The 24,409-nt window shown below is 43.5% G+C and overlaps 1 protein-coding gene and 1 long non-coding RNA gene across 8 annotated transcripts; one reads left to right on the top strand and one right to left on the bottom strand.

The window, feature by feature from the left end:
* Window positions 1-564: 564 nt before the first annotated feature.
* TNFAIP3 (TNF alpha induced protein 3) lies at window positions 565-18,561 on the bottom strand. Of its 7 annotated transcripts, XM_055391207.2 has the most exons (10): window positions 17,279-18,561; window positions 16,860-16,972; window positions 12,349-12,658; window positions 8,833-9,023; window positions 8,033-8,180; window positions 7,702-7,872; window positions 6,610-6,790; window positions 4,514-5,433; window positions 3,615-3,796; window positions 565-2,837 (listed from the first exon to the last, which is right to left on the bottom strand). In XM_055391207.2, the coding sequence occupies exons 3-10, from the start codon at window positions 12,641-12,643 to the stop codon at window positions 2,553-2,555; spliced, it is 2,373 nt and encodes a 790-aa protein (XP_055247182.1). In that variant the 5' UTR covers window positions 12,644-12,658; window positions 16,860-16,972; window positions 17,279-18,561; the 3' UTR covers window positions 565-2,552. The 7 variants fall into 7 exon arrangements, with proteins under 7 accessions (XP_055247182.1, XP_063563961.1, XP_004044791.1 ...); XM_063707891.1 differs by lacking the exon at window positions 17,279-18,561 and having other exon boundaries at window positions 16,860-17,068; XM_004044743.5 differs by lacking the exons at window positions 16,860-16,972; window positions 17,279-18,561 and adding an exon at window positions 16,313-16,673.
* On the top strand, window positions 17,012-23,937 carry LOC129534373 (uncharacterized). Its single transcript, XR_008680955.2, has 5 exons — window positions 17,012-17,249; window positions 18,461-18,674; window positions 20,925-21,029; window positions 22,836-22,865; window positions 23,380-23,937. It is a non-coding gene; the product is annotated as an uncharacterized lncRNA (long non-coding RNA).
* Window positions 23,938-24,409: the final 472 nt, after the last annotated feature.

Genomic DNA, 24,409 nt, shown 5'->3' with positions numbered 1-24,409 from the left:
CACCCGAGGAGCTTAAAAAAGTAGATTCTGGGAGCTGCGAAGTCCTGCTGAATCAGTCGTCTGTGAGTCCATTTGTACTGGATGGGAGGTGGGGAAGAAGGCTTGCGCATGGAGGAATGTGTTATTTTTTAATTTCCTGGTTCTGGCAGCCAGCACAGCCACGCTGCCTCCTCTGCTTTGTCTGACCCAGGAGATCTTACATCAGTCTTCCTTCCTTCCTGCCTACTTCTCTCTTTCCTGTCTTTCCCTCCTCCTCCCTCTTGTTTTCTCTTTCTTCACTTTATAAAAGTTTAGGGCAGGAAGCTTAAAAGGGCCACAGGGTCCTAGCATCTCTTTCCTCTTCCCATCAGAGGAAGAGTGTCTTCATTGTCAAGCGGGGGCTTGTGCTTGAGGACTGGGCCTGGACCTCATACAGTTATTTATGAAAAGCTGCCTTGCTACCATGGATGAGAGATGTGTGCATTGCTCAGGTGCACCTCAAAATAAAGCTGCTTAGGAAGCACAGTCTTAATATCCGAGCCTTTCTTTTTCTTTCAGCATTCATCAATTGAAAACATCACAATCTGTTCTTAAATAATTTATTTTTTAATGTTGACTCTTGTGAAAAGTTACATTTATTTAGAAAAACTTGAAGAAATCCAACAAAGAATAGGTGGTTTTCTATTAGGGACAATTAAATGTGCAAATTTCAAATACTTTTTATAATAAGTATAAATAATTACATTTTTTTCACATTAAGAATGGAAATAATGATCAACACAAAATATTAAGATATCAACTTTAAGAGAATTAGATGAAAACACTGAAGTTTATTTGGTATCTTTGGAAAGAAATTATAAAGATTTGTCTGGGAAAAACTTAGCGAGCTCTAAGGGGAAAGTGTGCCTAATAGTTTGAGTAAAGGCTGTATAGAGTTATGGATCACAAATATTTTCAGGCCATAAGTACAGACCCCCAAAATGGCAGCCTTTATCTCTGGGGAAAATGCATTTCCCCTCCTTTTTTTTTTTTTCTAGAGCAAATATGACAGCAACCACAAAGCACACAGAGAAACTGTAAGCCAGCAACAGAAAGAGATTTCCTCATACTCATGGTTACTGGCTTTTGCTGTCCCAATACCAGGGTACCATGGCATGCAGGGGACTTCCCAGCCCCCCCAGGACACAGTGTTAACAGAAAATAAAACCATCACAAAAGGCCACATCTTTCCCTGTGACCATCGCCAGTCTCATCCCTGTTCCTTCCCTATCTCATCTCCAAGGAGGTAGGACACTCAGAGGCATTAACAGAACACAGAGTATAGTTTTTTATTACATAGCTGGAGTTTCATAAGGAGAAGCATGAAACATCGATGAATATGTATGTATACCTTGGATGCAATTCCTTCTTTCCTGGGGAGGCAAGCAAAAGTGTATCAAAGAGGCCAATTTACTCCCTGTGGTCAGGAACTTGCCCACAACCTGACTCAAAGCAAGGATGTTCTCTCAGGAGAACACTGTGGCATTTTCCCAAGAGCTGAAGAAATATCTTCACTTAAATAATCTTGAAGTTTGTAATAAATAAAGTGAATTACACAAAAAGGACTAGAGCTCCCTTTAAAAAGGCAGCTGGTTGAGTTTATGCAAGCAGTGTATACACAAGCTCATGCCCCAACAACAACCAGAAAACAGGTTATTATTATTTAGTCTTCCTATTATACTTCTAGGGCAGCATTTCAATATAATTTAAAAAAATCCCTCATACATAATGTAAGGGTATATTATATATGTACACACTTTTACTCCTCAGTTCAAGCTAACTTCTTTAGAAGTAAAGACAGTAATAACCCAAAGAGTTACACGTCTTCCCACTAAAATATTCTAATTTTTTAAAAGGTGCATATTATAAAGAGCAGCTTGTTTTTCTGTCAATGTGAACATGTTCAGTCTCAGCAGCCTCAGAATCACAGTCCATGGATGGTTCTGCATTATCTGCCAGGTCCTCAGGAAAGGAACCGGGCAGGTAGGGAAAAACCATGAACTACAAACACTCTCTGAATACGTCCATTTTCCCTGAGCTTCCTTGAGCTTCTTGCAGAGGGCCTCGCTGCCATGAGGATCTGGCTTCACATCTCTGAGAGATGCTGGGGGAGGGGAGGTGGAATGGCTCTGGCTTCTCCAACCCACCCGACTTGTGTGTCTTTTCCCTTTCTCAGCCAAGACGATGAAGCAGTCCTGATGGGCAGGGTGCAGGGGCCTCGGCCAGTCCCCGCACACCTTCCAAGTCCAAAGAAGTTCCTGGCCTCCTGCTTGGTAGGAGAGGAGGAACCTTGGGCTGAATCTGACATCATCCCTTGCCAGTTACAAGCTTTGCTTTCTAAGGCCACCTGGGAACACTCCCGGGTTACCAAACCTGAGCATCGTGGGCACCACGAAGAGCTTATCTTTCCTCTCCTGCTCAGACACCCTTAAGCCCACTGTTGCAGTGGCAGCTGAGGGGTTCAGAGGATAGCACCATGATGACTGACAGCTCGAGGCCCCACTTCTTGCAGGAGGTGACCCGCCTGTTTCCGGTTAGCCATACATCTGCTTGAACTGAAAGCATTCGTTGCAGTAGCCGTTGCACTTGGCATTGCCAAAATGATCACAGGCGGGGGCCCGGCAGCGCTGCTTGGGGGGGTCTTCGGGGGCAGGCTCACCCCGGTGGGCCCCGGGGCCCATCCTCTGGTTGGGATGCTGGCACTCCATGCAGAGCTCCTCGCTGCGGCAGGCCAGGATGTTCTTGCAGGAGGCCCGGGCGCACTTGGGCCTTGAGGTGCTTTGTGTGGTTCGAGGCACATCTCTGCGCTGGCTCGATCTCTGAGTGGAAAGAACAGGCAGATCATTAAAAAGTCAGGAAACTATTGCTCACATTTCTTAGGGAAAGCATAATGAAATCTCATTGGAGAGTGTGGAGTCTACAAAGAGCTTTACCTGCTTGAGCAAGGGAACAGGAGAGCATTGCAGTCTATGAGCCAGAGCTCTCGTAGGATGTTTCTTTCCAGTCTCAAGGAAAGCTGACTTGGCCCCCAGGGAGGCTGAGGAAAACCGCCAAGCCTAAGTTGGCCTGCAAACTTTCCCTGGCTCTCTTCTGTTGGGACCAAAAACCACTGTTCTTACATAGCTTCCCTACCATTCTGTGAGCAACAGGAGACACACCTATCTGTCAAAGCTGGCTTTTCTGACGTGCCATTAAGTGGAAGCCCCTGGGAAGCTCTGTCTGTTTGCTCCTTATGATAAAGGATTATTTAAGAAGGGCTGCTTTTTAGATGTCTGTGCTTCTCTTACAAATCAAAGAAGCCTCTGTCACCATCTGGCTTTTTGGAGGCTTGAAGAAGTTTTATGCAATGGCTGTGTTTCTTTGTTTTTAAAATAAATTTGAAAGCATACTTGGAGCATGAAAATCGGAGGTAGCATTTCGGACCTGGGGAGCCACAGTGACATGGACATTCCCCTTCAGGTTCTGAATTAATCCTTTATCATGAGGAGACAGAACCTGGCAGAGAGGAAAGCCTGCTTGTCACTGTCGGAAGAAAACGCTCCAGCAAAAAGCATCGGACACACGGGAGGGAGGGAAAGCTCCTCATAATGTCTCACCAGTTGCTCTTCTGTCCTTTTGGCCTCATGAAATCTCTGATTCTGAGCTTCAATGAAACACTTCTGGCAGTATCCTTCAAACATGGTGCTTCCAAGGGTGCCGCATTCCCTCCCCAGGCACGGAATGGTGTTCTGGAACCTGGACGCTGTGGGACTGACTTTCCCTGAGGCAGCGGCAAAATCTACATGAGAATGGATGCTAGTTAGTACCACATAGGGGTCACCCCACTGATACAGAGATGCTGACATTAGAGAAATAAATGGGTTCCAAATACAGATTAGGCCAGCCTTAAACGTATAGAAATATATATATGTATATATTTAAGTCTATAAATTCAGCAAAAGAAATAACATCCCTATTATGGAAACATCTTTGGCTTTACCAATCTCTCATTTTGAACTTGATGCACTGATTGGTCACAGGAACAGGCAAAGAGCAGGCATTACCTGATCACCCTTCTTTCGAATGAGAGATTTCCAAAACCACATCTGTTTCCTTACAGTGTCAACAGAGACTTCCTTCTCTCCAGTTACTACTCTTCAGATTTTAAGATTGTTCTATTATATCTAAGTTGCAAAATAAGTCTAGTTTAAACTTAGACTCTCTTAGATATGCCAGACCTGAATGGTCTAGTAAAAGCACATCCCATGAGCTCTGTCTACAGGGCACTCTGGTTTTTGGAATGTGATATTAGGAGCTGCTGTAATTACGCAGTGCCTTTTGCCTCCATGGGCGGCTGGCAGGGCCACCGTGACTGTCCCCTGCACAAGCCGGTAGAAAAGCACGGTAGGTCCTGACCGTTCTGCCTGACTGCCTACGTGGGCTTTTCTTAAAGGTCAGGAACAAAACCCCTTCTGGACAGTAGCCGCTGTGTTAGGAAGTCAACCATTTCACTCACGTTTGTTTTCTCTGTACTCGATGAAACACAGTGTGCAAAAGCCCTTGTTTTCTGGAGTCCCAAAATACACGCAGCCGGCTTTTCTGCACTTGCTCGTCCCCGTCCTGTCCCCAGGAGTCCGTGCAGCTTGAGACAGGCAGCCAGCAGGGGCGTCGTTTCCAGCTCTGTGGCAAGAATGCGGGGAGGGGCTCCGGATGAGCTGCGAGGGATCTGACTTGGAACGCTGGTGACAGGAAGGAGGGAGGCTGGTGCTGAGGCTGGAGGTGGCCTCTGCTGTAGTCCTTTTGAAGCAAGTACTGCAGATCCCATTAAATGTCCTGGTGACATCCTGGAGGCAGGCTTGGCACTTCCCGGGATGCAAGTGCCTTGTGTGGTCTGGGGCGTGGCTGGCGTGAAGTTGCCGGGCGTTGTGGCAACGTTCACAAAATCCGTTGTGCTGCACATTCAGTGTGAAGGGGCAGCCGGGGCTCCTGCACTTCATGGCAGTGGTCTCACTGAACAGAAAAGGGCTGGGTGCTGTCGGTGGGGCCGAATGAGGCCCCCCAGTGGACTCCTCGGGGTTCCACGCCAAGGGCTCATAGGCTTCTCCCCGAGAGGCCCCGAGCGCCATGCCAGGGAGCCCCTCAGGGCCCGGCTTGGAGTTCAGCTTTGGGAGTTTGTTTTGATTCTTTTGCCGCCTCTCCGAGCACTCATGGCATAAAGGCTGGGTGTTCACAGACATGAAGAAGGGGCAGTTGGGCGTTTCACATTTTACATCCATGAGAGAAAGCTGGGGCAGGGAAGGTTCCATGGGATTCTGGGCGTGCCCCTCTCTCCTCCCCTGCTCGCTGTTTTCCTGCCATTTCTTGTACTCATGCTGAACAAGTTCAAAGTAATCATCTACCAGATTGATTTCTTTTGGTAAGTTAGCTTCATCCAACCTGAAGACCAAAAGGAAAAAATATGTATGAGAATACACAAAATCACACACAAGATTTTACATCATTAGCTCATAGAACAAAGTTTTAGAATGTGGATTATGGCAAGAATTGTAGAACCATTCACTGAAATGCAGGCCTGTGATGAAGAGCTCACACTTCTCACGCAACATGATCTGACACATTTCCCAACATGTTCGAGTCAAGAATGATGTCAGTTAGTTTGCTAAGACTTCCTTATTTTTAAAATCACAGTTTCATTTAATCAATCTTGGTCCATCCAAAAATTATAGATAGTTCTAAAACAAGGGCTAAGAAAAATCAGTTGACTTTCCAATTTCTCAGAGATCAAATTCTGAGTAAAATATTACTCAGGCCATTGGTTTGGGACTAGTCTACTTTATAGTACAAACTACTTTGGAACCTCAGGTTGGGTATTTTGCTGTTACTAACTTTAAACTTGTGTCTGGTCTCCACCAGCATTAGCAGCCATGAGTAACTAAGACGCAGACACACTCAAAGGCACTTGTCTATTTACTGTTGACTCTGTAATTTGCTAATCTCCACATTGAGAGACAGATTCTCTTACGGCTTCCTTGTCATCTGTAGCGCATTTCAAGTGCTCAGAAACAGGCATCTCTTTAAACATAAAGCCAATGTTTAAAGACCGGATACCTGCACAATGGGTATTCTGGGGCTTTCCTCCCATTTCCATGTGGCAGAATCATGAGCTGCAACATAAACAATTCTACAGCTCCCTCTATGTCTGATGTGCCTGTTCTTACCAAGAAGCCAAGAGAGAAAGGCTTTTGTTTCCAAGTGTTTTCACTAGTCTTTTTAATATGTACCAGAGTAATTAAAATACAAAAACAAGAAACAACAACTATCCTTGATGTAAATGCACTTTGAAAACCCATAATTCTGCAATTCTGACTTTTGGGATCCAGATATCCAGGAAAATCATTATGGATAAATGACATGTTTCGATTTGAAACCCAAGTTAGTACTGCCTTACATAATCCTCTCTAACCACGCACAAGACTCTGAATTTGTTTCCCATTGGCAGAAACTGGCTGCAAATCACTCTACTGTTGAGCTTCAGGGTGGCAGCAACTCAGGTGGCTGAGGTTAAAGACAGTTACAGATGACACAGGAGAGAGCTGAACATAAACTGCTTACTTTGCGGCATTGATGAGATGAGTTGTGCCATGGTCCCAGCCTTGGACGGGGATTTCTATCACCATTAAGTACTCTTTTAAGAGCTTCTCCTTCATCTCATTTTCAGGATCTGTCAAAAAGTGAACTTTTAAGTCTTCAAATCTTCCTCGGTCTCTGTTAACAAGTGGAACAGCTCGGATTTCTAAGGAAAAAAAATAATACATAAGTAAAACAGTATTCTACTAAACAAGGCCATAGGTAAGTAGATCTCATTTTGAAAATGTATAAAAGATATAACTTACAAAACAGAAAAGTATTCTTAGCCACAGTTAAACCCAAATGGGAAAACAAAATGTGCTACAATCTAATATAAAAATGCACTGTTTCCAGGAAACTCACATAATATTAACCAGCCTGGAGGTGGTGGATCTTATTGGTTAAAGTCCCAGGCTTTAGAATCAGACTGACCTGAGTTTGAATCCTGGCTTTGTCACTATCAAGCTGTGTGGCATTAGGCAGGTTACTTGACCTCTCTGAGCTTTAACTGTCTAATATGTAAAATAAGGCTACCAAGGCCTACATCTCACAAGAATGCTAAAAGGATAAAAATGCAATAAAATAATATTTCCAAAGCACAGTGCTTATTCCACATGAAGCTATTAAAATAACAGCTAACAGGCCAGGCATGGTGGCTCGTGCCTGTAACTTTGAGAGGCCAAAGCGGGAGACTGCTTGAGCACAGGGGGTTGAGGCTGCAATGAGCCATGATTGTGCCACTGCACTCCAGCCTGGACAATGGAGGGAAACCCTGTCTCAAAAAGAAAAAAACTAACCTGACAGGCATTTACTTGCTCCATACCAGGCACTGTATTAAGAGCACTGTGCGCCTTAATTTATCATGTATGAAAGTACTTTCCAAGTCATATTCAAAAAGATAATGAGGGTATTATGATTACTGCTACTGCATTACTCTTACTAACCAAGCAAGTCACAGAACAATATATTTAAATAAAAATAATATACTTAAATAAGACTGTTTTAATAAGAAGCAAAAAGGAAAACCCTGATGTTTCAGTGTCTAGTTATAAATGTGAATTAATGCAGTTTTCTCACCAGGCCCACTGTCCTTCAGGGTCACCAAGGGTACAAAATGATGGCTGTCATAGCCGAGAACAATGGGGTATCTGTAGCATTCCTGGGCAGGCCAATGGAGAGGCAAGTAAATTCCACCCACTTTCAAAGGGGCGAAATTGGAACCTGATTCCAAACTTCTTAGCATTTTGTCTGTTCAAAGAAAGAGAAAGGAAAATGAGGCCCTTAGGTGACTTTCATCAAATTCCATTGAACTCTGTTACCTGAACTTTGGCAGTGTGGTTTTCTCCAAGAGCCAAGGCATAAGGCTGAAAGCATTTAAGTACAGATCCGTGATCTGCAGGCATCTCACCTGAAATGACAATGATTGGCCTTCTGAGGATGTTGCAAAGGACAAATATGTGTATTTCTTCCAGTGAGTTGTACTGAAGTCCACTTCGGGCCATGGGTGTGTCTGTGGAAGCCATTTTGATAAGATTGTCCCATTCATCATTCCAGTTCTAAGGGGAGCAGGGTGAAAAAAAAGCTTGAATGTACCCTGTACTCCCTTTACTAAAAAGTCATTCTGACATCACTCTACAATTATTCATTTATATAACTCAGCTTATTTTTCCCCTTTCATGAAACCATCATTCAAATGATCACCCTTTTTTCCCCATTTCGGTTTTCTTCCTTTACTTTTTTCCACTACAAGGCAAACTCAAAAGTTGGGGAGGACGGGGACAGCACCTGCTTTAAAAAAAAAATCCCTGATGAGGTATCATATTGCAGCCCCTTATCCAAATGTTCACAAAAATTCCAAACTTGTGACTGAGGATGGTGAGGCACGTGTCTTAATCTTACTGGCTGGCTCAGCAAAGCTAAGGGCAATCAAACTGAAAAACAACAAAACACCAGTGGAAAAGGCCATGATCAAAAGACTCGCTGCTACAGGAACAGATCCACAGCTGGGAATCTGCTAACCAAAAGCAGGGCAAAAGCCTTGGGTGAGTCCCACTGGAGGTTTCTGGTGTTTTCCATTGAGTATGCTTCGCTTAGCCAAATTCATGTGACCTAGTCCATCAGATGCTACCAGAGGGCAGGGACTCGCCCAGGGGTACCCTATGCCCACCATGGAGCTCTGTTAGTAGATAATTAGGGGGAAAAACATACCCGAGTATCATAGCAAAGCCCCGTTTCAACAAATTCCTGAGATTTGAGAGACTCCAGTTGCCAGCGGAATTTAAAGTTGCGTGTGTCTGTTTCCTTGAGCGTGCTGAACAGCACCTTCCTCAGTACCAAGTCTGTGTCCTGAACACCCCACATGTACTGAGAAGTGGCATGCATGAGGCAATTGCCGTCACCTGAGGACAGAAAGGAGGAGAAGAGAAGGAAAGTCAAGTTATCTGCATGTAAGACCCAGCAAAGGTTTTCAGAATAAACCAGCCCTACTGCTATTCTAGGGGACTGAATGGTTTAATTTGATTTAATTTCCTAGTCAAGGGCAAACTGATATTTCACAAGATGATGACAGCTTTAAGAAAAAAAGAGTTCTTTTTATTCTTCTTTTTAATGAATGACACCAACTGCAAAGGAGCCAGGGGACCTTGGTTCTAGCTTAACTCTGCTCCTACCTAGTTTAGGTGACCTGGGGGAAATTCCTTAAGTTCTCTGGGCATTTTTCCTCTTGTGAAATGAGGGCAGTAAGTGATGATCTCTAAAGCCCTATCCCTTCCTACCATACCTTGATTTGCTGGTGAAGGCACTGGCATTGCTGGTCTCTAGTTCTAAGGAGGAGCACACAGGGCAACATGCACAAACCAGGAAGCAGGCATGGCTTGCTAGACAGGGATGGTCTGGCTATGACTCAATGGCAAATGACTTGACCGTTCCACTTTAGCCTTTGGGCCCTGGGAGTTTCCTCTCCTGGTGTGTAAAGTCGTGTTGACAACACTGAATTACCTATGGCCTGCTAGTCCGGCTCTCAAAAATGCCTTATGCAAACCTGCTTGTTAGTAACTGTAAAGTACAAAAGTTAAAAAGCACCTGGGTGTCTAAATTTGAAAATAACTCAGTGTTTAGGGCTAACATTTTGAGAAGAAAAACAAACAAAAAAACAGGTTTAATTGTATGCCATTAATCTGTGACCTTTCCATTTTAAAACTCACAATTCAATGGGCTGCATTTTTTTTCAACCCCCAAACAATAAATATTTTGGGGGAATGTTTAAAACAAAAAAAAGTTAACTCCTTAATCTCCTTTGGCAAGTGCAAAATAATTTTTATAAAGAAAAGTTAAATTGTTTCTTACATTACTCTATAAGTAGGGCGATAAAGCTATTTGAAATTTTATCAAATTGTAATTACAGTCAAACTGTAAAGAAACCAAAAAACCCTCAAATATACTTCTGCAGCCAGTATTCCTTCAATTTATACATTTAGAAAAACTAGCTAAGTATTCAAACAAATGAACAAAAAAGATCGCCCAAGCCTTGTGTCTTGGCAGACGTGTAGCAATGATTGCATTCTGTTGAAATTTCCCCTTTGCAAAATCTAGAGCAAAGATAAGGCTTTTTTTCTTCTTGTGCTTACTTTCAGTTCTTTATTGAGATGCACCAGTATAAAATTCCCTAAGTAACATCTGGAATTCCCCAGTGCTAAGTTATTTGACTAGCAATTGAGCAACAGCTATTGTACTTTTTGTTCTGGTGTGTAGACATTTAAACTGCGAAGTGCACCCTGGACTTTCCAAGTGGGTGTGGTCAGGGTGAGCTGGAATAGGGCTACTCATTATACAAGTGAAATCGCTGCAGCCAATAGACGCTGGAATTTTTCACATGAAGTTTCAATTTTATGCCACCTACTCCCTTCCTCATTCACCGCAGTCTCATATCCTCAAATGCAAACTTGTGAATCACCCCCTCCCCAAACAGATATTGCCTTTGAAGAACCCTCCTATCAGGGGAAGGATTAATTTTTTTTTAAAAGGTGCTAATTAAAATCAAAGAAAAAGTCATTTGTTTTCCTCCCTCCCTAAATATCTTTTCTTCCTTTTTTAGAATCTTAAGGAGTTTTCTTGAAAGTGAAGAAACAAAAGGATTCTGAGTCTAAAAATGATTTCCCAGAAAATGTTACCAAAATGCACCTGCTTTTGTAGTTTTATTTGTAGTGTGGCTCCTTGTTGATTTAAATGACATGTTTACAAAATAAGTGTTTCCTATTTATATTCCTTTTTTTTTTTCTAGTGGAAATAGAGCATTTCCTTTCTTAAGGAAATAAAGCTAAAAGTCAGCTAATTCTCTTAATAAGGTGTTCCTCTTTCTACCACATTTTTAATTCAGCAGAATCTTTGTTTCCAACTCCCCCAAAGTTGACTCCATCTCTTTTTGGTAACAAATGGGAGATGATTAAAACCACAAATTGTCAGGCACATAAACCCCGTGATGATGACTTCACATAATTACCTACCTCTATGTATCACTTAATTTAATGCCAAGAACAATGCAGATAGTAGCTATCCCCAGTTTTCTTTCTATCTATGTTTCTAAGAATCAGTGTTTCATAAATCTAGGCAAGATGTTGGGGTAATGTACAAGAGCCCCCAGAATCAAAATTTAAAAACCCATGTCCACCAATCACTCTAAGTTACCCAAGTCAAAAAAAGCCAAAGTTAATGTACTTGGCTTTTGAATGAAGTTAATTAAGTTAGTGTTCTTATCGTAATCATTGTCAACAAGGATTTTCTGCCCTTGGACATATTATTTCTATTAGGATGGTTTGGGACTGTCACAGATATAAGGACCTGAGATTCCTGCTCTTATGTAGACTATGAGCATTTAATTGATCTTGTACAGTCAACTTCCTTATTGTCATAATTATGCACATCCATAGAGTAGAATTTTGTGCCTGCATGAAACAGTATGCTCTGACATTCCTGTTGATGCACATATTCTTACCCAAGGGAAATGATTAAAAAACAAAACAGTAAAGCTTGGAATAGGAAATAGCTACTAGTGGTAAAGGCCATTGGCAGAACAGCACAGACAGGAAGGAATTCAGTGACTAAGAACCCCTAAAAATAATGAAGGTGAAGTCTAAAATTCATGCTAAAAATCTCAGCTATCTGTCTATTTCACCTTGCAGGGCATAGGCAATAGAACCTAGGTCAGAGAGGAGGAGGAGACAAAAGAAGTTCTTCATGTCTTCAACAGCCATTCACTGGTTAACCCATAAAATGCTACCAATTCAAGAAGCGTAAGAACATCACAAGCATTTTCTAATGACAGTGGGAAACAAATGTACTACCAGTTTTCACACCGTGCTTTCCTTTTGAACTTAAAGGCTTTTAACATTTCCATTACGGGCCAGAGAAGGGTATTTTACAGATGATTAAACATTTGCAAGAATTATAAACAAATCACCTAATGGAGGTATAGTGTTTACAAATGCATTCTCCAAGCCTCAATGTGCTCTGCAATATACACAATCAGAAAATATCCTTAATAAATAGATTCACAAAACAAGTCTGCTATTATCACATACCCCGAATAGAGATTCTATATAAAGGTCTCAATACTAAATCTCAAGACTGATTTGAGTTTGGGCTTGTGCTATTAAAGCTTCATGAATGGGGATCCAGCAGGCGGGAGCTATCACCCAGGCAAAAGAAACACAACAGAACAAGTCTTACCGTTCGTTTTCAGCGCCACAAGCTTCCGGACTTCTCGACACCAGTTGAGTTTCTTCTGGCTTTCCAGGGTAGCCTGGATGTTTCTGTCGATGAGGGCTTTGTGGATGATCTCCCGAAACTGAGGACAAAACTGGCAAGTTCTGAACATTTCCAGTGTGTATCGGTGCATGGTTTTAAAATGATGAATGATCCCATTAGTAGGTTTAAAAATGTCTTCTGGAGTTCTCTCCCGTATCTTCACAGCTTTCCGCATATTGCTCAAATACAAAGCCTGAGGAAGGACTTGTTCAGCCATTGTGCTCTCCAACACCTGAAAAGGAAAGGAAAAAAAAAAAGCCATTCTATTAGCCTGACTTTAATACGACTCCTCTACAGCTGCCTGCAGGAAACCCCAGTGTGTGATCTTGTCATTACCCTGATCTGTAGGCAAAAGATCTTAGCACCTCTACTCCCGGGATACTAGCTGGCCCCAGAGATTAACTCACACTGGACTGTTTTAAGTTACATCACTTTAAAAGATTAGCCTAAACAAGAGAAGGAAGGCAGAGAGTGGGTACTGAGGAGGAGGGGAATAACCCGTGTTTTCAGTAATGTTTGTCAGGGAGCCAACCCTGTCTGTCAGCAACAGGTACTGCTCCTCAAAACCAACTTAAGCTCCCGTTTCATTCTGAGGCCACCCTGAACAGCACTGGATATGGGGAGTACTGGATGCCAGTTAAGGGCTCAAAGTAGCCCTGACAAGTCTGTAGCTCCTCCCCTCAGACCACCACCAAGCACTCCTGCTCTTGGGCAAACCCTTGAGTTATCACTCCCTCCCTATGCTGGAAGGACACTAAAATACTTTATGAAAAATCTTGCAATTTTATGCTGTCACTTAGGCTGCTGGTTGGTGTTTCCTCTTTAGCCCCAAAGAGAAGTATTTATAAAGTGTTTATTCATGAAGTTTATTCTGATGTTTATAAAGAGTTAAAACCGAATGTTTTCTAATCAATAAAAAAAGTCCATCTCCAGCAAGATGCTTTGCAATTTTAAGAGCAGTCAGCATTCCTTCAGAACCTCCCCACCGGACTTCATATCAGAATAAGAAACAGACTAACAATAGGCTAGGCATGGTGGCTCATGCCTTTAATCCTGGCACTTTGGGAGTTCGAGGTAGGAGGATCACTTAAGCTCAGGAGTTTGAGACTAGCCTGGGCAACACGGTGAGACCTAGGTCTCTATGAAAACAAAAAATGAAAAACCGCAAAATAATAATAGAACAATAAATTCTATACTTCTAAGAACAGATATTGGAGCTCAATCATTTTAACTCAACTGCCAATGAAATTTTATCATCACCCTCCAGGTACCAACACAGAGGCAAGTCTGCCTGGCTTTTCACCCTGAAATCTTTAAGCATAATCAACTAGTAGAAGGAATGAAAGTCTAGAAGTAGACAAGGAAAGAAGTTTCCACCAGGAGGCCACTCTGGCAAATGAAGGAGGAAAGGTGGCAAAGACCAGCATCTACAACCCATGCCAACAGCGCAGGATGATGCAAATTAACATGATGTAGGATCTCTCCAGTGTGGAACACTGTAAAAAGCCAGCTGTGATTTACTAGCCCTTAGTAGGGTGTCTGGCCACACTTCCTAATTTCCAAGAAGATGAAGAAGTTTTCAGAGCACAAAGACATTCCCTAGGAAATTTCACAGTGATTGTTAATTCCATTCCTGCAACATCTTATTTGCCAGGGCAACTTTCCAGTTAATAAAAATGTTAAACCTATGGAAGAGGGAGGAGAAGAAACCTAGATTTTAGGGTAGCTACTTCTGTGTGGGTCTAGACTCTCTTAACACCATTGATAAGGTGGTCTAAATTCTTGTGGCCCACTCAAAGGAGAGAGGTTGGACTAGATGACCCATGGTTTCTCCTGAGGAGTTTTCTGGTGATAGTTTTAGATTGGGATTCTTAATCTGATTGCTGGGAAAGGCATAGGGGGAGTCATTCTCTGGATCAGATGGTGCTCTCTTTTGATGTCAGACGTCCTCTACAGGTGGAATTGGGCAAAATCATAGTAGGATACAAATAACACATATACCTTTCCTTTGTGGCACAGCAAAAGTCTCTTTCACAATACCATCTATCCATCCATCCATCCATCCATCCATCCATCCATCCATCCATCTATCCATCCATCCACCCATCCACCCAACAAGCACTACCTGACCACCTACTGAAGGCCAATCACCATGCTTGATGATGGGACTAAAAGTCAAAGATGACCTTATTCCCTTCCCTGAAATTACACTACCACCTTAGTCTGCAGCTAAGGCAATGGAGTTACAGGCACTGCTCAGATCCCACAGCCATTCAGGGGCAAAGTTTTGCCTAGGAGCCAGGTCTTTCAATATCTGCCCCTTGCAATCCCACAACACCAAACCTGTGGCTACAGTGCCTGCCACAATCAGATGGAAAGAGATGGGCAGTAGGAAGATTTTAAACAAACGAGGTGTTATCTCTTTTTGCTTGCCTGACTCTTTTATTTTTCTCTTCTGAATCTAAAGATTTTTCACCAAAGATCTAAAATAGTGAGAGCTGTAAACCATAGGCAAGACATGCAAATGTCAATATCGGATATGCCAGTGTGATCTCATTGGTAGGGTTAGCCTTGCACAGCCTGTAAAACTGCCTCCTTAGAAATCAAAACCCACTGCCCAAACTTCCAGTTCTTGGACCTCTCTACGCTTAAGATTAAAGAACAAATGTTTCAGATACATTATAAAGTGGCAAACAATGCAATATTACCCTTAACTTTTTTTTTTTTTTTAACATTGGTTACCTCACTGTCTTATTTAAAGGTAGTTTCTCAACTTTTGTCACTAGGATTCCACAGAACTTCTCCGTTACTCAAACTCTTCTCCCCCTTGTTTTATTTTTCCACTCTGGGCAGACATTTTTGTCTGCATTGTGGAAATTGATGAATTATTTATCAACAAATACCTCATCCAAATTTGGGGATGTGCCTCTCCAAAAAATCAAAAATAGTACAAAGAATTGAAAAAAAATCAAAGCAGCACCTTGAACAATGAGAATGAGGCATTCATTGGCTGCTCAATAATCTGGTACATTAAGGTTGCGGTCCAGAAGCCCCTTTAATTAACAATGGTTCTGCCAAAATGCTACCCTGAGACACTTGACCAGACTGGCTTTCCAAGGCAAGAAGATCTGAGGCGAGGAGAACCGAAAACAAAGCGGGCTCAAAAAGAGTTAAGCTCCTTCCTTACTTAATGCCACTGCTTTCCTGAGAGGCCAGGTGGCAGGATGTGGGACGACTCCAGCTGACAAAGACAGTCTAACCGTGGGGTAGGGGCTGGAGCAGGGGCCAGCGACCCACGTCTACATGCATACTTCTCTTACACTGCTGCTACTGGAAAAGCTGAACCCCGCGCCAGGACCCCAGCCCCCTGCAAGGACCCGTGAGCGTCTGGGAAGCTGTCTCTGGGACTGAAGCCCCCCACCTCCGCCGGGCTGGCGGCCACTGCGGTACCCTACGCCCCGTCGGGCTGGTCCTGCACAATTTGGGAAAAAGCCGCAGCGCTTCTGCAAGGTCTACGTGGCCATGAGCATGCAACGCTTGGCTCCAAAAAAGACACGAAAGGAGCAAAGCGCCAACGACCACCCGATCGGAGGGCCCGAGGGGCGCCTCTTCACCAGTCAGCTGCAGCTTAAGTTCCGTGCATTATCTGAAAGGAACAGCTGGCTGGAGGTATCCAGGGCTGTCACTCCAACCTCTGCAGCGGTGACCTCAACTCCCAGCACTTCAAAACCCAGACAGAAACGTCCAACAAACTCCCAGTCCAGGAGCGCTGCAAAACCAACGCCAGGTAGACGGTGCCAGCCCGGGGGTCGCTGCCCAACATGCACCCGCAGCCCTTGACTGCGGTGAGCCCGAGGCAGACGGCACGGGGAGGCGCGGCGGTTACCTCTCCGGGAGGCGCGGCGGTTACCTCTCCGGGCCCCGCGATCCTTTCGCAAAGTCCCAAGTCCTGGTCAAGGCAGGAGCGCGCCGCAGGCGGGGGTCGGGGCAGGGACCGGGCGGAGGCGACGCTCCATGGACGCCCGGGGTCGGGCTCGCTCGCTGGCGGGGTCGGCTGGGGGTGTGATCTCTCTTGGCGGCCGCTCTCACCGCTCCTCCCCCGCGGGCTCCAAGCTCGCTTGGCCCGCCACGAAGACTGCAGACTGCGCAGTCTGCTTTGCCCCGTTTCAGTTGTATGCGGGTCGTAGGCCCGGGGATTTCCACGGGACTTTCCAAAGTCACGTGACTCTCTGGGTCGGGCTGCGAAGTGCGTCCAGCCGGCCGCCAGAGGGCGCAGGGGGGCGAGGGGCGCGAGCGGCCTCCGCCCGACCGGGCCTCCGGGCCCCGCCCCGCCCCCTTTCCCTGCCCCGCCCCGCTGCCCCGCCCCGCCCGGTCCCTGCAGGCGCCCGGAGAAACTCCCTCGCCCCGCCCCGGGGTGTCCCCGCGTGAGTCACCTGGGCATTTCGGAAGCTGGGGTCACGTCACATCCATGTGGAAATCGCGGTGATGGGAACTGGAAATGAAATAGGTTCTTTTTCGCAGTTGTTTTTCTGCAGAAAATCATCAACTGTGGAGAAGACGAAGGGAAATAAGAAAGAAAGAAAACCCTAAAAACCACCCTGGCGCCCGGGCCCGCAGGCCTTGGGCCGGCTCTGAAAAGTCTGGGCTGTGCACGTGATGAGCGCGTAGGCGGGAGCCCCAGACAGGACCCGGACGGGCATTTCGAGAAAAAGCAGCGGTGACAGCCTTTAGTCCCCATCTCCATTGTTCCTGCCAGCTCTGGACCCCAGGCTGCATGAGACGTAGCTCCCAGGGGACACCCGACCCCGTGGCCCCAGTCTTAGGTAAACTTAGGAATCAGAACAGCACTCACCCCTATGCCGCGCTTGCTCCATTTCCCCTTGTCTATTTCTGCTCACCAAGCATCCAGCTGACATTGCATTCAAAGCAGCATTTCAGCTTAGAAATCGCTTCTAGTCCATCACGGTGCTTGCCATGTGTCTCCAAGGCTTTATTAGGTGTGTTTTTAGTTGTCCTGATAATCAGTTCACCCCTGGGTGCTGATGGCTGATAATACTGGCGCTTCCCTCCCTACCCCCAGGCGTTGCACAGGGAGGGTGAGTCATGTGGAGATGGATGCAGCCCCCTGGGCAGTGGGGGTGCAGGTGCTGTGCAGGGAGCAGTCTTAGGGCGTTTTTACTGTCTTAACTGCCCTCTAAGCACGGGACCCTTTGGATCATTTACTAGATTGGCTAAACTAGAACCGGATGGAAATATTCTGTACTATGGTCCCCTTAATTACATTTAAGAATACTTGTCAGGCCATATATCACAGGTTTTTAATTAGAAAAGTATCCTCCTCTCGCCAGTAAGGACTTGCAGAGATGGGGGTGGGGGCTGGATGGAGGGTGGCACTTTTTTGGCAAAAAGAAGTTTAGAGCAGAGTGTCACTAGTGGCCTCTCTGAAGACTGGTCCTCATCTTTTAAAACCGATGGCTGGAATTTCTTCCAGTTCCCAACCTCTTGTTATTTGTCCTCTCTTCTTGTTCACAAATGTGCTATCAACATTCAAACAATGGATAGTCAGCTATCCATTGTAAATGGACCTTGCTGGAGTCCAGGGCTAGCAGAAATGACAGGGTCTAAAATGACATTTATCAAGTACTTGCTATATGCTTATATATGCTTTTTATATGAAGGTTCAGAAGCTTGAGGCATTTGCCCAGTTTCCACAACCAAAAGGGGCAGAGTCGCCAGTGGCATTAAGCCTGCGTTACTCCAAAGCCCATAAGGACCAGTCTTACTAGACCATTCCTCTCAGGAAAGATCCTGTGAGACAGGTACTCTTTTGGTGTCCTGTCTCCCAGCCTCTCAAAACAGCCAAACACGGACCTTAGACAGAATGCGGCTTCAGAGGTAGAAGGGTCTTGGTTTCACCTTCAGTAAACCTCCTGGGTTTCAGTTGAGCTGACAGAAGAAGATCATGTATCTGAAAGACCCTGCATGGAATGTTAATCCTCACACCACTCTCCCGCTGGTGCTCCTTTGTAAACAGAGTTGGCCTGTTTCCTCTCATCTCTGGCTCCATGACTTCAATCCTCCTGCAGCTTCCACTGCCCCTGTCTGGCTCATGTCTTGCTGTCTGGTGTCGTGAACTGGGAGTGCAGTAAAGAGGAGTGACAAGCCCGAGGGGCCACGTTCATACCTGCCACTGCCAACTGTCCTGATGTAACTGCTTTGTCAGCTTGCCTGCCAGGATTTGTGACAAGGTAATAGCAGTCAGATGCAGGAGTGGTCTGTAGCCCTGGATTATGTTCGAACTCCACTTTCCATGATTCTACTGCTGGGCTTGTGAATTGCCACTCCCACCACCAGGCGGTCTTTACTGTCCTTTCCACCTTCTAAATCAGCGCTGTGTTGGGCTGTACCCTTGCCTTTTCTCCTTCTATTATGTAACACATGGACAAGACCAATGACAATTTTCTTGGTGAATCAGAAGGAAAGAATAGAAGAGAAGGAGAGAGTATAGATGGAATGCCTTCTTATGAAAAAAAGGAGAAATACAATTTGGGGAGATTTGTTGAATAAGTTGAAACCAAAGAGATATAGAATGCTGAAAAGCCTTGAAGGAGATTTAATTTGAGCTATAGGCCTTGTCAAGATGGACAGAACTCTTTAAAGAAGAGAATATTTATTAACATTTAGTAGACACTTAGGAGAAAAAATATGTCTCCTTATTAGATGAAAAAGGAATTCTGATTATGTGAAATATTTTTGGAGAGTTCCTAAGTTACGTGCCATTTTGACACCAATGCTGGGGTTTATGGGTCATGAACTATGTAAAATGAGCACACATGACCTCTTGGAATTAAACGGTTTCCGTGAGACTGTGCTTGCAGCCTGTATCCCTGTACCATGCAGTAAAAAAGATGTGCTTGCCCAGATGGGGGGAGCAGGAAGAACCTGATGAAAGAGAGCACCACGTATGACAAGTGAGAGGAGACCCTGCTGAGCTCAAACATATTTCATGAGCCTTTCTTAATCAAGAATCAGCAACAGTTGATTGGTTGTTGATTCTTTTCTTTCTTTTTTTTTTTTTTTTTTTGAGACGTCGTCTTGCTCTGTCGCCCAGGCTGGAGTGCAGTGGCGCGATCTCGGCTCACTGCAAGCTCCGCCTCCCGGGTTCACGCCATTCTCCTGCCTCAGCCTCCCGAGTAGCTGGGACTACAGGCGCCCGCCACCAGGCCCGGCTAATTTTTTGTATTTTTAGTAGAGACGGGGTTTCGCCGTGTTAGCCAGGATGGTCTCGATTCTCCTGACCTCGTGATCCACCCGCCTTGGCCTCCCAAAGTGCTGGGATTACAGGCGTGAGCCATCGCGCCTGGCCCCTGGTTGTTGATTCTTAATTAGCATGCGTCTGCAGTCCCAGCTACTCCGGAGGCTGAGAGGGAAGGGTCCTTTGAGTCCGGGAGTCTGAGTCTATCCTGGGCAACATAGTAAGACCCATGTTTCTAAAAATTAAAAAAATAAAAAGAAATTATGTATTTTTAATAATCAGTGACACTCTCTTTCTGAGACTGTACAGAATTCCAGGGCATGGCAGTCATGGGCCAAACTAAAATTGGACCTTTTGTGTCTTTTGTACAATTGCCCCCTCCCCTTTTCCCTGCACTGTGCTCTATTGGAAAGGCAGATTCATAGAAAACATATTGGGAAGCAGCCTTAGGTAACTATGGCAGCTTAGTTATTATAGGGTAGCTTTGAATCATGTTTCAGATTTTCAAATTCTGCTTCAAACATTACTAAAGGGTAATGTTTGCATATTCAAGGCCACTACAAGGGCTAGTTCTGAGAATAAAGAGAAGCTTTCTGTGGATTATAACCGTGAGAACTGGGATAATGATGTCATAAATTTCATCATCCTGTGAATGCCAAATTCTACTGAATGTTGCTTCTTATCTAGGGACCTCAGATCCTTTACAGGTGTTATCTGGACTGAATGGAGAAACCCAAGACTCACCATGGTGGAGGGACAACTGAAGTCCTTAGTGACCCAGTGAGTCATAGTACCAGGAACAAAGACCCTCCACTGGGAAGGAGGCAGTTGGTGTAATGACAAGTACAGTTCCTTCTGTTGCACTTTGCCTGAAAGCTTGCGATGCTGACATCTCAAACTTGTCAGAAAATCCACTATCCCTGTGAATTCTGTTTTATTTCCTGTCAACACTTGGCTGAAACACTTGGCAAAGTAATTTTATTTTACATCATAAATATAAATATTCAATTCTTAGTTTCATTTATGTTTCTGTGAAGACTGCTATTAATATGACCAAATAGGATGTTAGAAAGCCCAGAAATGGGTGTTATTAGGAACCAGCTAGAAAGCAATGTTGGTTTTAGCAGTAAGCCCGGTGTTTCTGAGATAAATTAGTTCCTGTTACTTGGAATAGTGCAAGCCATTGTGAAAATTTGCCTTGACATTCCCCTTTCTCATTTGTCCCTCAATCCCTTCATTCTAGTTTGGGGTCTCTATAATCCTGCTCCTTTGGCTGCCAGCCATCTCCATAAAAAAAGAATTTGAAAGGCTTCCATTCTTTCAGAGACCTGTTTCCCGGGACTGGCTGGTAAGATAAATCATGCTCATTTTTCAAACAGATTGTGATGTGTTACTGTGTTATATTTCTTGATAAAATGTTCTTACAGAACTTCCTAGAGCTTAATGGTGGAAATTCCAAGCACTTTAGCAGGCTGGAGAAAGAGCTGTGGTATTTCTATGATTCTGAGAGTCCATGTTTGTAAGACACGCTATGGATTTAATAACAAGATTGGGAGGGGAACAACCTTATTGTATGAAATGTACACACGTTTCTTCCTTTACTCACTTAGCCTACGTTTATTGATGTGATGACATTTCTCTTTCTTCTTCACTGTCACCATTCATGTTTGATTCGAAGGCTTCTTGGAGTTTTATGATTCCTCTGAGCTGATTTTGATCCTTGACAATTGTGTACTGCAGTGCTCAGATAGGCTGTTTGCAGTAATCTGCCTCTTCTGGCCTTTTTAGTAATTTAGAATTGACTATAACATTACATATTCCTTTAAACTTCTCTTGAAGGTCTGCTGGAAATAGAGATAGTCCTTTAAGATGCTCTGTTCTTTTTTTTTTTTTTTTAATCATACTTTAAGTTCTAGGGTAAATGTGCACAATGTGCAGGTTTGTTACATATGTATACCTGTGCCATGTTGGTGTGCTGCAACCATTAAAAAGAAAAAAAAAGATGCTCTGTTCAATAACAGCTTTGGAAAGGAATTTGGCTCCCTATAAGCCTTTCATCATGAGAGTGGGCCTATTTTTCCATGACGCATTTAAACAGCTTTATCTCTATATGGGGACCAAACGGGCCATTGCTTTACCAGAAACAATGGACTTTAGTTCTGCGTTTTTCTCTTTTAGCTTTAGTCTGGCATCATAATGTATCTTTTGAAAGATATTTTGTTCAAGAGATAGAAATCCAAATTTAAGTTAAATGGAACTTCTTGTTCAGCTAGCCATGTAAATGAGTCAACAGGGTGTCTCCATGTTCCCTTATTCTGCTGAGCTCAGGCCAGCTTGCCCCAGGGCCCCTGCACTTACTGTTTTCTCTACAGGGACTGCCCTTGCAACTGCTCAGCACTCAGCTTTCTGCTTACATGTTATTTAATCAGAGAAACCTCCCTGACTTACCCCACTTCCTGATCTTTCTGTCTTGCTTTCTTTGTAACATTTATCACAATTGAAAATTCTTTATTTATCAGTTCAATTGTTTGTCATCTACCTTTCCCTACTAGAATGAGACTCTTTGAGAGTCTATCATTGATGCTTGCCTATCATTGTACTCTGTACTCCCTGTGCCCAGAAATGTGCGTGATACAAAACAGGCACTCAGTGAACAGCAGTTTGTTAGATGAATGAAAGGACTGGGAGGATGAATGAAAAGATACCTTTCCTTTAGACATTTCTAAGCTTGCAAATGCACAGGCAATGAGAACCACCTGTCTTCACTCCCTGGCATTTGAGGCTTTTTACGTAAAAATTTAAACTAATGACTATATTAGAAATTTTTAAATGTTTAAAAAAAGTATGTTGTAAAATTGGGGAAATATAGTATTTTGAGAGTCCAAACATGTTCATGCAGTTGACTAAGCCTAAGTGTTGGGTTAATCCTAGTAAGTGATTGATCTTTTTAGGTAGGTAAGGGAATAAACAGAAGATCAGAAAAGAAGAGGTACTACTATTACATTTTAAGTTTCCAAATATACTATTAAGTGTCTCTAGTAAAACTTAACTCATTGAAGAAGAAAATAGTCTGACTCTAAAAAGAGAGTGTGTGTTCCTGAGAAAGACTAAACCAGTTATTTTCTCCTTTCATGTTTGAATGAATAACCATCAGCAAGGGAGAGATGCACTGACCCTCTGCCAGGTATGTTTAGTATGGATGTTTCTATGCTGTTGACAAACAAAAAAAAAAAAAAAAAGAAAGAAAGAAAAAAGAAAAAAAAGCCAATCTCTGTAAAATATTTAAAGACATTTATTCTGAGCCAAATGTGAGGACCATGACCCATGACATAGCCTCAGGAGGTCCTGAGAACATGTATCCAAACACAGTGGTTGGGTTACAGCTTGATTTTACACAGTTTAGGGGGACAGAATTTATAGGCAGACATCAATCAGTGTATGTAACGTATATGTTCATTTGGTCCAGAAAGGTAGGACAACTTCAAGGAGGGTGTTGGGCTTACAGCTGATAGTTGAATTCAAAGGTTTTCTGATTGGCAGTTGGTTGAAACAGTTAAGTTTCTTTCTAAAGAGTTAAGACAGAAATGCTTAGGGTTAAGATAAGGAGGGTTGTGGAGGCCACGGTTCTTGTTATGAAGATGAAGCCTTCTGGTAGCAGCCTTCAGAAAGAGTAATAGGTGGTAAATATCTCCTATCAGACCTTAAACGGTGCCAGACTCAGTTGAATATCTCCTGGATCAGGAAAAGACCTGGAAAGGAGAGAGAATTATCTACGGAATGGAGAGTTTCCTCACAACAGACAGCTTTGCCAGGTCATTTCAAAATGTATCAAATAAATATATTTTGAAGTAAAATACTTGGATTTCTTTCAGGGTCTCCTGTCACATTGCTATCTTATTGCTACAAAAAGTCTGTCTTGTCAGTCTTAAGATCTCTGTTTTAATGTTAATGCTGGTCAGTTGTGCCTGAATTCCAAAGAGAGGAGAGTATAATGAAGCATGTCCGACCCTCCCTTCCCATCATGGCCTGAACTAGTCTTTTAGGTTTCTTTGAAATCCCCTTGGCTGAGAGTTGGGGGTTCGTTCAGTGGTTCGGGGGCTTAGAATTTTATTTTTGTTTAGAATATTTATTATTCTTTTGTTTACAGCAAGTTGGCTGTTTTCCCATATTAATGTCTGGAAGTTTTAAAATGTTTTTTCATGCACTTTAATTATTAAAAATTTATTTGTAAATGAACTTACATGCAAAAGTGTTAATCTTTTGTTTTATATTAATGGGAAAAATGTTTTTATTTTTCTTAACTGGTTCTGTTCTCATAAAATCCCTAGAATTTAGCCTTGTTGATTTCTAGTTTTTATTAGAGAGCATTTAGACATTCAGGAGAAAATGCTGGAATTGCCATATTTTTAGTATATGCTTTCCAGGGAGTAGGAGAGGGTTGGGGAGGGGTTCCTGAATTTTTCATATTTGAAATAAATCTACCAAATCTATCTTGAGACATGTTCAGCTCTCTACAGAAAACAACTAGAGAAGCATTATACTTCATCTTTACAATGAAATGTAATTTTCTCTTGAAATAAGTTACTTTTATGATATCTTAAGAAGTACCTCTGGGAACACTCAACTTGTTACAATTCAGGTGTGAAATAAACCTGTAAGAAATGCCTTGATTCTTGAGGCTTTCATGGTTGGTTCTTAGGTTCTCTGGTTGAACCAAACAGTCGTTGT

The sequence above is a fragment of the Gorilla gorilla genome, chromosome 5 (assembly GCF_029281585.2).
Source record: "Gorilla gorilla gorilla isolate KB3781 chromosome 5, NHGRI_mGorGor1-v2.1_pri, whole genome shotgun sequence".
Taxonomy (NCBI): domain Eukaryota; kingdom Metazoa; phylum Chordata; class Mammalia; order Primates; family Hominidae; genus Gorilla; species Gorilla gorilla.
The sequence above is the reverse complement of the archived record's forward strand: the minus strand, read 5'-3'. Positions and strand labels throughout refer to the sequence as shown.